Here is a 13,757-nt window from a genome sequence, read left to right as displayed (position 1 = left end):
TTTCTAGCGGTCAAGAAACAGACACTGAACAATCCCTATTTCTGCTGATGTTTTTCAGGTTTGCCTAACCCTGCACTTCAGGCACTTTGTAAACTTATCACGGCTTCAGAAACAGGAGAACAGCTTATCAACAGGGTGAGTTGGGAGGTTTTCCTCCAGTACCAGTTTCCAAATGGTTCTTCCCAGGTCAGTAAATTCAGAAATGCACAGAATGGTTTATGCCTTGGTTTATCAACCCGGAGCTTGCTAGGAGACTTCAGGGTTGAAATTCTAAACTTGCCTGTTTGTGTGAATGAAAGTGTGTGTCCAGAAGAGAAAAATGCAAGTGTATTACTGGGCTGCATGGCCTTGGGTCTCCTTGTTCAGTGACAGAAGACAAAGCATTGTACTTAGTACAGTGAGGGGGAAGCAAAATATGGGAAATGAGTGGTAGAACCACTAATTGCTATTTGGCCATCCTGTCTAGGGTCCATGTTGGCTGGTCTTTGTCCACAGTAATTACCAAAGTCCCAAAGTATAGTTGACTTGGGACAATGCAAGGTCTGTCAGAAAACTTACTGAGCCTATGCTTCTCCTGCTGCGCGTGATCGTAGCTCTGCTGAAAGGATTCACAGTTTTTAAGAGAAGGGCAGTGCCTCCTGTGGCTATGGGACTCCTCCCTGCCCCTCCGATCTCCTTCACATTCCTCCCTCTCCCCCGTCTCTCTAGCATGCCTAGCCTAACCTTTCTCTGTGCCACCAGCCTGGCTGGCTTTCCATTACATGTTTCTTACCGTCCTGATTGCTCCTGTAATGAGGTTTATCTTGATCATTTGCCTGCTTTAGTAAATAAACACACTGCACATAGTGAATGGGCATATAGTTCACTTTCTTTTTCCCTTTCCCATGCAAAAATGTTCTAGGGAAGTACTGTGGTGGGTAGCTGGGATTATCTCTGTGCAGCTTCAGAGGGCTCCCCATCATTCTGTCATGCTGTGTCTCTGCACAAAATACAAAACAACAGCCCCAGCTTTGCTGTTACCTTCTAAGCAGCCTGTTTTGTCAATCCCTTAGACTGAGTCTGCTTCAAGGAAAGAGTTTCTTGTTATGATCTACAGTAGCACATGAGATATTTCTAATGGCTTGTCCTTTATGGCGTTTTGCTTTCTTGCCTTGGCTTTTTCGTCAGTACCCGAGACTTCTGTGGTTCAACGGCAGCGTTATTTTTTCCTCATTGCCACCAGAGGGAGGCCAAGAGTAGAAGGAATGTGATGAGTAGAAGACGACATTCCGATAGATCAGACTGTGTTACAGTGTCCATGAGACTACTTCATAATTGTCTTCTTGCCTCAGATAATTAAATCACCCAAAGAAAAACATTCAGATGGCTGTACATAACTAACAAAAGATGCACTCACCATTTCCTGAGCTGCCCCATGCAATAAATATTGGCAGGGATATTGCATTGTTTTTGCAAATGGTCTTCTATAGCCCAAACCCCAGGCAGAATTTCCCTTTGCACAAGAGTCTATCCAGTTACAAGTTAGGGGTTTTCAACTTAGCTCTCCCTTCCTCTGTGGTTACTTGCTTTTTTCCCTTCCTTCCTCTCAGCAGTTCAGTTGGTGAGCAGCTAAGGCTCTGCCTGTCCCAAAGGAGAGAAGACTTTGTTCAAAAGCGGAGCATAATGACTGACAGTTCAATCAGTGGGTGTTGCTTACTGTTTTTCCTGTATGGGTGATAGGTGTCGTAAGGGAGCAGGTGCTCTTGGCATTAGTGAAGCAGCAAGGCAGGGAGCCTGATCTTTTGCTCTGGATAGAAAATACTTATTTTTAGTGCAAAACAGAAAGCAGGAACCACAAAAGAGAGAACTTCAGTACTACCGCATGTGCAAGGAAAAGTTAGGGATTGCTGACTGCATTAAGTGCCAATAACGTATCCCAGAGAAAACAAGAGAAGGGCTTGTTTTATGTTCAGCCTTTGCCGGAATGTGGGTTGGCCTGAGTGTCTGCCTGCTAAGTGTCTGAGTTGATTTTAAAGAGCTGGGCACTCCCAGATTCCAGCTGCCTGTTCCCACGCTTTTGGACTCCTGATTCATAGCTCAAGCCATTTCCATTGGTCCCTTCTTTCTCTGGATAGAGCATCTTGCAGTCAGGATGCTGGTTTGCATGTGGATGTGTCACTGCAGGGTTCCCTATCACAGGCATTTTGTAGCACAGAATAACCTGTGTTCTTTCTTTTCTCCTCTCTTTTCCTTTCTTGTTATCTGCTGCCCGAAGGCTGTTAAAAATATGGTGGGAATGGTGAGTATTACATGCACTGGGGAATGACACTGCTGTGCAGGGTAGAACGCCTTGGTCACTGCAGACCCATTTCCCTGCGCTGCATAGTGTCTTCAACCCGCTTTCAGGCCTGGAATTTGCTCCATAGTGCTACTGTGGAAAACAGACTGTAAGCTTTTGCGGGTTGTAAGAGATGGGTGGTCCTGAGGTTAGCTGGTCCCTGATTAATGACTTTCCATCCTTCCTGCCCTGGATGTATTTTTAATTGCGTGGGATTCTGGCACCTTAATTTGTGTCAGATCTTCATAAACACATTTTTTTCTCTCCTTTGCTACTCCTGTCCCTTGGGCACAGTTGAGAAACTTCTTTCCTGGAGGCCATGGAGGTATTAGGAAAGTCTTCCGTGGTTTCATATGACTTGTTCTGCCCAGTTAAATGCTGAGAATGAGTTTCCTGGGATTTGTGTAAGGAGTATGCTTCAGTCATGGAACGGGCTTTAGTATATTTCTGTGAGCAGCCCCAAAGTATCTCTTTCCTTTTCTTTCACTTCACAGATTTTCCTGCTGTGCTTCCTTCTTGCTCAATTTCCACTGGCCACCCCCACCCCAACCCTCATCCCTGTTCTGTCCCTGCCTTTGCTGCTGTTCAGGTTTGTCCGTCGTTGCAGTCCCTGGAGTGTCCCTCTGCCCAGACCTTTTCATCTCGCTGTGCTGTTCAGGAGCAGCAGCTGAATGTATGGGTGTACAGGGAAAGGGATGTTTGCAGTGCGTTTCCTTGGCTGTGACTGTCGGAAAAGCAGTGATGTGATTTGTTAAGGAATGGCTAATGTTTGTATTGTTATCTTCAGCTGCATCAAGTCCTGGTTCAACTTCAGGCAGGCGAGAAGGAGCAAGATTTCTCCTCTGCACCAATCCAGGTTTCCATCAGTGTCCAACTCTGGAGGCTGCCTGGCTGTCACGAGTTTCTGGCAGCTCTAGGTAGGAACACACTTCTTTCCATTGTCTTTCTAAAACTGTTGCTGGTGTCTCATATGGTGGCTTGAAGTAGTGATGAGACTCAGAGCTTTAGATTTGTTTGTTGCTGGATGTGATCCCTGACTGCTCAGTATGCCTTTGCCAGTTCACATACACAGAGCTCTTTTGCTCAGTCATTGGCCAATGTAAGGTGCATTTTTCTCTCGTGCACCAAAACATCTCCCGAGTCAGCAGAACATGGATTTCAGGGTTGACAACAGCTTGGTGCTGTCAAGTTGGGTTAACCCAGCTTTTATTTCAGGATCCTGTTCCCCTCTTGTTCACAGTACATACTTTTGAGTTTGTTTCTGGCCTTCTACCTGAAGCGAACCAGTCATTCCTTTGGCAGGGAAACCTGTGCACTGGGCAAGGGTAGGACATACCAGGGTGATAGTATGTACCAGGGTCTACATCCTGCAGAAAAGACAGATGAAAACTAAACACCAAACTAGATTTTATTCCATCTTGTACCTTGCTTAGCGTTAGTAAAAGGGTATTGCAGGGAAGAGGCAACGCTGCAAAAAGAAACGTCCAAGACAACTGCTTGAGGAGCTTGTAAAAGCCAGGCATTGTTTCTCACAGTCATGCCTCCTGCAGCCCAGCCCTCATTTCCTAAATTCCTTCTTCAGACCCATTTCTGTGAGAAAACTTTGGATTAATGATGAATGGTAGGGCCATGTGGGACACCGTCCCCTGAGGTGTGTTTAGTATATCATTCCCTGACAATTCCAAATAATTTGCAACTAAAAAAGTACTGACTAGTGCATTTTGTCTATCTATGTGGACAGGAGTGATTTGTTTATGTGTATGTGTTCACAGTCCAGCAACCATAAAGCTCCCAACAGCTGCAGGAGAAGGCATGCTAAATAGCAGTAAAAACAAGCCAACAAACTGTACGTTGTAGGTGAAGAGTCATCGTTCCAGGACACTGCAGGATCTCATATGTCTTTGTTCTGTTTGTGCTGTGAATGAGATCACACTTGTTTAAGACATTGGATCTTTCTGACAGGTGTGATTTTCTGCTCCATATTCCGCTACAGGTTTTGACCTTTGTGAAGTCGGCCAGGAGGAGGTGATTCTGAAGACTGGGAAACAAGCTAATAGGAGGACCATGCACTTTGCTCTACAATCCTTGCTGGCACTTTTTGGTAAAACTACTTACAGTAGTTTTTGCTTTTATATCATCTGATGATTTGATCAGAATGGCTTCTGTTGAAATCTCACGCTCTTGCAGAGATCATACATACATCATCACACACGTGTCAGACCATACATCATACAAGAGGTGCAGCAAATGTTATTTTAATATGGGAAACAAACACTAAGACTTCGCTGAGGCCAAAGCTGGAAATAGTCCAGCAGCTGGAGGATGTATAACTCACCCTTGGTTTTGAGATGTAAAATGATAATGAATGGACAAGTTTCATCTGGGATACCTGGACTGAGGTTCCTGCCTGTGCATTTCCTGGGCTGTGCACATTCTTTTTCTCACCTAAGTAATAGCTGGGTTTTTTGAAGTAGCATAGAGTCTGAGTGCATGTTTTGTAGCATTTCCTCTTAATTCTTATAAGAACATTAGCTGGTTTTGTTTGATTTTACTGTGTATCTAGGGGCTTGTTTGTACATAATTTTTTTTCTTTTTTTAGATTCTACAGAGCTGCCTAAACGCCTTAGCCTGGACAGTTCCTCATCACTAGAGTCACTCGCTTCTGCTCAGTCTATTTCTAACCCTGTACCCCAGTATCAAAACCCACCATTCTCTCCTACTTGTCCAGACAGCATTGCATCAGATGCCATTTCTGTGTATAGCCTGAGCTCCATTGCTTCTTCCATGAGTTTTGTTTCCAAGCCAGAGAGCATGCCAGATGGTGTGGGACACAGAGGACGCCAGGACTATGAGAGGCCCAAGAACATCTATCCGCACAGGTCTGCAGTACAGAGCCAGTTGTCACCACAAACCAGCACTGTAGCCAGCAAAGATGAAGAAGAGTATGAAGGTTTTTCTATAATCAGCAATGAGCCTTTGGCCAGTTACCAAGAAAACATAAAACCAAGATTTTCCCCTGATCACAAACAGCCCAAAACTGGTCAGACTGCAGGCATTAAAGAGTCTGTCAACTCCAAAGGGAGCATAAGCACCCCAAATTCTCCTGTTAAAATGACTCTTATTCCCAGTCCAAATTCACCTTTCCAGAAAGTTGGGAAACTTGCAAGTTCTGACACTGGGGAATCTGACCAGTCTAGCACTGAGACTGACAGCACTGTCAAATCCCAGGAAGACAGTAATCCAAAGCTTGATCCGCAAGAGCTGGCACAAAAAATTCTGGAGGAAACTCAGAGTCACCTCATTGCTGTTGAACGTCTTCAGAGAAGCAGCAGCCAGATAAACAAGAGCAACAATTCAGATGATGGGTCTTCCACCCCAGGAGGTGTGTCTGCTTTCAGATCTTCAGAGACCAGTGCATTCAGTCGGCCAATCAGCTCTAGTCAGAAGAATCAGTCTTCACCTCTTGCAATTAAACCAAAGCCTCCAACAAGGAGTTCGTCCCTTCAGAAAGTGAGTTCTGGCTATAATAGCCCTACGACATCGGAGATGTCAAACAAAGAAGGCACAGGCCAATATAGTGGGCAGCCATCTCCAAGTTGTGATTCACACGGGTCCTTAACTGAGCAGCCTCACTTTAAACTCAAGTACCCCAGCTCTCCCTACAGTGCTCATATTTCTAAATCACCCAGAAATATCTCTCCAAGCTCAGGGCATCAGTCTCCTGGTGGCAGCACTCCATCTCCTGCTCTTTCTTATTCCTCAGCTGGTTCTGCTCGCTCAAGTCCAGCTGATGCCCCAGACATAGACAAATTAAAAATGGCTGCCATTGATGAAAAAGTGCAAGCAATTCACAACTTAAAGATGTTCTGGCAAAGCACTCCCCATCACTCCACTGGCCCAATAAAGATTCTCCGAGGAGCTCCTGGAACAATGACATCTAAGAAAGATGTCCTCAGCTTGCTCAATTTATCTCCGCGGCACAACAAAGAAGAAAGTGCAGATAAGCTGGAACTGAAGGACCTGTCTATTGAGCAACACCTTCCTTCTCCACAAAAGAACCCTCCAAATGGACACAGGCGCCCTGAAACTACAAATGCAGTGACATCAACTCATTCTCCACCTTCCAGTAGCACTCCAGGAACTGCACGCCCCTTGAGGCTGCCATCTGGGAACGGTTATAAATTTTTGTCACCGGGAAGATTTTTTCCTTCCTCCAAATGTTGAAATTTCTTGAGTACCAGCTGATGACTTACAATATTGTAAAAGTATTTGCTTCTGCCCACTTGCCTTTACCAATACAGAACCATTATCTAAGAAGCCGTGGTCACACCCACAGTTGGCAATGCACAGGAAGGTGACAGATTGGCCCCGTCTGTCACTGTGTGGGCACACGGGCCTTACACAGATGGGTTTTAGTTTCCCTTACCGGGACCTTGGCCAGACTCACTTGATAACAGGTTCTATGTAGTGTTCAGTATTTGCAGCAACAGGTCCAATGAATCTAGTTGGCTGTTCATAAAATACTAGCTTTTAAGCCACCTACTTGTATTTCCTAACCTAACAGGAGGTTTTACGGCTGGCTTTTTATACAGAAATTAAACATATCAGGGATTGGAGAGGGAAGCGAGAGGAGGCAGGACTTTCATGTATACCACAAAGAAAGTGTGCACAAGTTTTTGCCTGGAGAAGTACAAGCCATTTATTTGATTGCTCTCAAAGGCTGACAGAGAGGACAAGATAACGTACCTCTAGATATCTCTGCCAAGGTAGCCAAACACAAGAAAATGCTGGCAATAAAACTCCGTAGCAGCACGATACTGGCAGTTCTCTTGCGTCATTTAGTGGCTGTTGAAACAAAGACAAGAGGACAGAGGTGCCCCATTCTAAAACCTGCGTCTCAGGTAACTCTTTTCTGGAGGGAAACCTTTCAGGTGATACTTTGCTGGTTGGTCTGCTCAGAAAGAATGTTTAGGGCATAACGGGCAAGGTGAGCCTCGGCGTGAGGCAGTGAGCATGTGTCAGAGAGACAAGTTCTGGTTTTATTGAATGCTCTGATCTTTCTGCAATGCAGCGTTATGAAGGTCAAATTTTCATCTTGGCAAGTATTTGGGCAGCACAAGTGTCTTTTGTCTGCTAAGTATGCACAGAAAAGGGTTACAGACACTGAAGCTCAGAACGTTATTTTACAGTTCCACAGTAGGCAGGAATGTGACATCGGTGTGTGTGATTTAGAAATCACCTGACCAAGTAAATACTTTGCTGATCCTGCTAAATCATTCCACATAGCTTATCACAGGCAGGTCTGCAAACCTTTCCCCTGCTGTGGAAGCAAGTTTCTTTTGGAGCAAATATACCAGTCCAAGCAGAGGTCAGTGCCATCAGAGCACGTACGTGAGGCAACAAGCAGAGTGGCTGTATGCAGAACTGGTGCGCCTTCTGGTCCGTGGGGAACAGAGAACCAAGGAGTGATGTGTAAAGTAAGCTTTCCTGGGCTAGATGGTGTTTAGGTGTTAGGGATCAAGTTGGAGATTCTTTCTTTTAAGCGGCTGTTGAATGCAGTGATGTAATCAGAATCAAAATGATAATTTACATGCACTGAAAACTGTGGGCGTGTGGTAGCATTAACTCAGCCACACTGCACACTTAGATCCAAGCAAAGTATTTCACAGGCCATGTGCTATGAAGTCGGAGCACTGGATCACCAAGGCTTTTGGTTTCTATTCTGCACTCCCAAAATTCGCTGAGTGACTGAAGGCTAATCACTTCACCTCTCCGTGCCTCGTCTTCCCTTTCTATCTAAATGGGGATAGTAATACTTACCTACCTACCTCACAGAGGTGTTGTGAGGCTTGATTAATTAGGCCCTGAGTTTTAGCTGGACCTGAATGGTGAGTGCAGTCAGCTCTGTAAATGTATTAGGGGCACATTGCTGATGCAGATAATTGTTGCACTTATCATGTCTGGATGCTCTTCTTGAAAATACGGATCTGATCATTTGTGACTTTCTTAGAGATCTTGGAGGAAAAAGCATGATGGCAGGACAGAGGATTCAATTCTGATACCAGAATATAAAATTACTTAGGCTCAGCTTACTCATGGTGCATATATATCAAATGCTTGCTTTGAGTATATTCTAGAATCCACTCGTTTGGGGAGAATGTTTTCGGTTTTGCCATCGCAAGAAATTAACACAAACATGAAAGGCAAAGGATATAGGGCTGTGTTGTTACAGTCAACTAACAAGGCATGGATGATCACAAAAGTTTCAGTGCAGAAAGACAAAAAGAGTAGTTATTCAGCTACTCATTATACAACGTAGCGAAACAGTTGAGTAAATCTGTTCAACTCATGATGCAAGTTATTTGTCTATATATTACATCCTTCTGTGATGGTTTGGTGCTAGATATCATCTTCTTGTCATTTGGCAGGAAAAATTAGAATAGTGGGCCAAAATGAGTCAGTACAGTGTCTACCAATCATGTAGGCGGTGATATTGCTGATCATACATCTTGCTGTGGTCGCAAGACTGCTGAGAGACTTCATGTGACCTAATCTGTTTCTAACCAGCATAACTGTTCTAAAACGACATCCCAGGAACATCCAGGATGGAAGTGGGCAGCTTTTTGTTTATAGCAACAGCAAATACTCCCTGTAGTGCTGCATAACATGCCAGAAATAAGCCTCTTTACTTGTAGTTTACTTCCATAACTAAAGGATCTTTTAATCTGTAGAAATTATATATTGCCATTTTGGTACAACCCATTTTCATGCTGCCAGTGGGTTTCATGCTGGCTTAAAGTTTTCAGAAAGAGCTAAATCGGGGCACGGGGTGGGGGTGGGCTGGTTTTCCTGATGTTTTTTTAAGGGGGGGGGAGCATTAGAAACAGGGAAGGGTTCAGATGTAGAGGAAGTTCAGTATTTGGGAAATTGGTGTTCTATAAATATGGAAGGTGAGTGTCACTAGAACAAGTCCTTTGGGAAATGTGTTTCCAATGACTTGACACAGGGCACTTCCGTTGGCTTAATGAGAGCCATGAAGATGCATGCTTGCTCATGGCTGGGAGACACTTCACACACCTTGTGCCTCACTCCTCCACCCCCTGAATGAGAAACAACCCCTTTGTGAGGAAAAAAGAGTTTTTTATCAGGTTTGCCCAATATGTGGAGAAATTCAGGAAATGAAAATAACATGTTCTCCGTTTGATATTAGAATTCCTTCTGTGGAGTTTAAATGCATTTGTCGTCGTTGTATTTGTGCATGGTACAAGTGACAACACTGCTTAATACGGTGAGCAATAAGAATTAGGTATTTTCCACTTTCACATCAAACCTGCCACATGCAACCATTCCCCAAGGCCATAGAATGTATTTTAGTTTCATTTTGCCCAATATCTTTTACTGTGTGAGATTACAGATTTTTTTTTTATTGACTGTCTTTAGCTCCAACTAAATGGGAACAGTAAACAATCTCTCTGATCAAAATCCAGTTTAATTTGATTTTGTTGGTTAGCCTGTACTCTGGCCTGGTACTAATTTTCCTTCTTCTTAATCATACCTTACTTAAACAAGGAAAAAGCATTGAAGGGGGGCTACACCCACGCATATCACTCTGGGCTGTATTTCATTAGGTCAGACTCGTTCTGTGAACATCTCTTTCCAGTTGCAGAATAGATCCAGGTGCACAGAGATATCTGTGGGTCTGTTAAGAAACACTGGTAGTTTCAGGCTAGATGCTAATAATGGGTTTGAGCAGTTTCAGGTTCATTGCATTGCCATGCTGTCCAGAAAGGCTGCAAATGTGTGTGGAAAACTTGGCCCCTCAGTTGCAGAACTCCTTCAAAAGAGCGTTGAAGATGGTAACTCAGAGAGGACTGTCAGCAAAGACTCTTCCAAGCAGCAGCCCTTTAGCACTTGCTCTCCTTGTATGCAGTGTTAGCCATGTTTGGCCTATATGGACTTCCTTTGTAAATTAAAACTCTGTTTCCAGACAGCATTAAACTTTTTATATTATGAAATTTACCATGTAAAAAGATTTTCATATTTTTATTGAAATTGCTAAGGCATTTGGCCTTCTTTCTTTGTGATTTCAGTGTCTATTAAAGCATGAGTTCTCTCAGTACTTCAGTCTCTTGGTCTAGGATGGTGTTGAGAAAGAATTTGTTAGCACACTGCTCTCTGTCCTGACGCCCAGCTGGTTGCTCGTCTGTTCCTCTAACCTGCTCCTGAGAAGCAAAGAAATTGTGCATGAATCCACATTCTGTGGCGAAGTATGGTACCGCAGCTGTCCTCAGCTTCCCCTGTGGAAGCAAGGGGTCACTGAGAACTTCCTCCTCTTTTTGTGGCAGAATGTAGCGTTCCTGTGTTACAAATGATGATTGGAAATTGCTCTTCCTTTTCCTAGCAGGTGGTGGGAGGATCAATATTTGCTCACTGTCTATCTTGTAGTCATCAGCAAAAGGACACGTAGGGTTGGAAGGAGCTTGAAGGATTGCGCAGTCCCATCCCTCCACCGTCTTGGAAGAACCAAGTGCTGAAGGTATGATATATTTTCCCCATACCAATGCCAGTTGGAACTTGCTGACTTAAATCTTCCTTCTGCCCCTATGTGAAATGTGCCCGTGTGGTTAGGGGAAGTGTTGGTGACCAGATGAAACTAAACAGAATTCGACTTGTTTTATGGTCTCAGAAGTTTCCATTGACACCAGTTGTGCAAATGCAGCCTCTGGCCATGTTTGACAGAACATGCAGACCGTATCCTTGGTCATGACACAGCAGGTTCTTACTGGCCTACAGTCTCTACCTTCCAAATGTTCGAGAGTGAGGTGATCTGAACCACGTAAATCACTGCAGCCTTCCTGGCGTTAACCCTTTTGTAAGGGACCTTTCCTGGTATGCGTCTAAAATAGCTGATGCTCTGTATTTGAAGGCACGGATGGTGCGGCTCCCCAACAAAGGTTTTATGGGTGGCTGCCTCAGCTTAGTCATGCCCTTACAGTTACCTACAGCCTGGTGACACATGCAGTGTAAATCCGTACGCAACTGGTGTGGATGCCTTAGGTTCCTCTGTCACTGTTACTAAAATACTGTATCGCAGATGCAAGAAAGTCCTGTTCCTTTGAGAGATGTGCTTCTAGGACAGCAAGTGTGGGAAGAAGTCAGTTCAGCACTGTGAAAACAAGAGAGGAGCTGTCTTAAAGCCTAACCTTGAACATTTTTGTATTGAATATTTAAATGCAAATGTAGGGTACAGACTGAGCATTTTGTGAGTGTTGAGATGCACGTTCATACTGTGGATTGACGTACACTACCAGTAGCGTACACCTGCATATGCCCTTTCCTCATCCTTGTGCCAGATGCACAGAGCGCACTGTGCTGCCCTGCCGATCTCAGCTCCCAGCTGGAGGCAGCCTTTGCTTCTCACTGAGAACGGTCGTGGACTTTCTTGAAAACACTGCAGCTCTAGTTCTGTCCTGCTTTCCCCAGATGGCCTCGCTTTCTCATTATTTTTTTATGATGTGCTCCCCAAAGAGAACGACTTTTTGTCCCTGTCAGAAAGAGTACCAATGTTCTTCTGTTACTTGATGACATCACTTGCATGTGGTTTTATTGGTAAATGACTGTGGCCAGTATTTCAGTGGACTCTAAGAAAACTGTTCCACAGGGAACTGCAGCAATCGCCACTTGTACAAACTAGAAGCATACAGGGGATTGCATTCTCCTTAGCGAGTCTCTTCCATGTCCTCCTCTGAGAAGCCCTTGAGAGGGACATTTTGTTTTCCCGTGGCTGGCAGCAATCTCTGAGAGGTGTCCACCACAAACATCTTCTCTTGGATAGTCCTCAGACTTACAGTGCTTTGTGGCCGAGAGGGAGCTGACAGAGTAGAACATGCATTACTACTCCTGCGTGTGGCCAGAACATGCAGGCATACCTCAAAGATGCTCTGAGGTGCAAGGGGAAAAAGGCCAACCCTTAGGGTTAGGCATGTGGGCACCCACTCTGCACAGGAGCTGGCAGATCAGATGGGAGAACTCCAGTTACTTGGAAATGTCAGAGCTGGGGTATGCCGACCACTGTTCTTGAATCACTCGGCAATACAACCTGTGTGTTGAAGTGCACAACTTTGATCTTTTAGCATAAAAGAGTGTTTAAATATTAAACATGTTCCCATTTTCAGTTCATTATATGGAAATTTTAGCCGCAGTTACAAATCCCTCTTCTGTCACAAGAGGAATAGGAGCCTGGGAACTTGAAGAGAGTAGTTTTGTTTCAGAGAACCAGTGACGTCTCCTGCGTTGGCACACAGCGCTGCAGCTTCTGGCTTCTCACCCTGCCAGCTGGGTGCAGCTAATTGTCCTGCTGCGATCGGCGGGAAGGCATCAGAGCAAGAGCAAAGCCTGCACCACAGCACGGTGCTGGAGACCAGAAGAGGGTCGAAGGAACTTGAAAAGTGGGCATGTTCTGGGATCCCTTAGAAGTCACACACAAACCCAGAGCCGTCCCCTCATGACTCTACACAGAGGCGAGGTTGGGGATAGCACAGACCTGCCCAGGGACCCAGCTCGTGGTGTGACTGACTGTGGCCCAGCGTGCCTCCAGTAGGTCTCCTTGCAGAGTTCCTGAAACAGTGCTCTCGTGTTCTGATGTCACCATCCCACTTCTCATGCACGCAAACCTGCGTTCAGGCAGCAGCATGTCTCAGCAGGCTCAGCCTCTGACAAAAGCCAGGAGTCACTGATGCGCAACTACACTGGCAATGTCAGTTCCCTGTGTAGGGCAAGCCTCAGCTAGAGGACTCCCATGAAGAACAGCTTGCTGGGGAAGCGTCCCCTCCATGAGGAGAGACTGTGGTGAAACACTGTGGGCTGGTCTGAAGTGGTTTGTCTGTATGCGGGGTCTGGAATCAGCAGGATGCAGCTACTCTGATACTATCGTGTGTGGTATGTTCTAGATACAAACAAAGAGAAGGGTTTTGGGGAGAGCACACACTGCAGCTGGCTGAGTAAACAGAAGACAAATGTTGTCCATATGGGGAAGGAGCAGCAGCAGGGGACTGCACTCAGCCAGGATTTTGAAAAACCAAATAAAGGAAAATACTGAATGCTTGAGAACTTAGGGAAGCAGACACTTAAAGCCCCACCACTGTGCCCTGGCACAGCCCTTTGTAATTTCTTTGCCTCGTAGACTAAGCCAGTGCAGGCATAAGTCTGAGCGGCAGTTTCCATAGCATCCGTCTTTCACATTGCAAGAGACTTGAATGAAAATATGTTTTCACAGGCAGAGCCTACTGAGGATTTTCTTTAAAGCCATTTATCTGTGGGAGGGTTGTTCGGCAACATTTAATTTCCCTATCTCTGAATTTCTGCTCTGTTTTGCTCTAGTGGGGTTGATGTGTAAATGCATTGTTAGTTCTAGGTACTGGCAAACGGAACTTGGGGAAGA

General features: G+C 45.0%; 1 protein-coding gene across 4 annotated transcripts in view; it reads left to right on the top strand.

Annotated features, from left to right (window-relative positions):
* Nucleotides 1–10,436, top strand: part of TTC28 (tetratricopeptide repeat domain 28) — a 187,410-nt gene extending 176,974 nt beyond the window's left edge. For 3 of the 4 annotated variants that reach the window (XM_054843935.1, XM_054843937.1, XM_054843938.1), the window contains 5 exons: nt 59–135; nt 2,255–2,278; nt 3,105–3,234; nt 4,311–4,418; nt 4,917–10,436. In XM_054843935.1, the coding sequence (XP_054699910.1) occupies nt 59–135; nt 2,255–2,278; nt 3,105–3,234; nt 4,311–4,418; nt 4,917–6,541 (1,964 nt within the window). In that variant the 3' untranslated portion in view covers nt 6,542–10,436. The remainder of the gene's footprint in view (nt 1–58; nt 136–2,254; nt 2,279–3,104; nt 3,235–4,310; nt 4,419–4,916) is intronic. The other variant, XM_054843936.1, reaches the window with a different exon arrangement.
* Nucleotides 10,437–13,757: the final 3,321 nt, after the last annotated feature.

This window comes from Grus americana, chromosome 16, assembly GCF_028858705.1.
Source record: "Grus americana isolate bGruAme1 chromosome 16, bGruAme1.mat, whole genome shotgun sequence".
NCBI classification, from domain to species: domain Eukaryota; kingdom Metazoa; phylum Chordata; class Aves; order Gruiformes; family Gruidae; genus Grus; species Grus americana.
The sequence above is the reverse complement of the archived record's forward strand: the minus strand, read 5'-3'. Positions and strand labels throughout refer to the sequence as shown.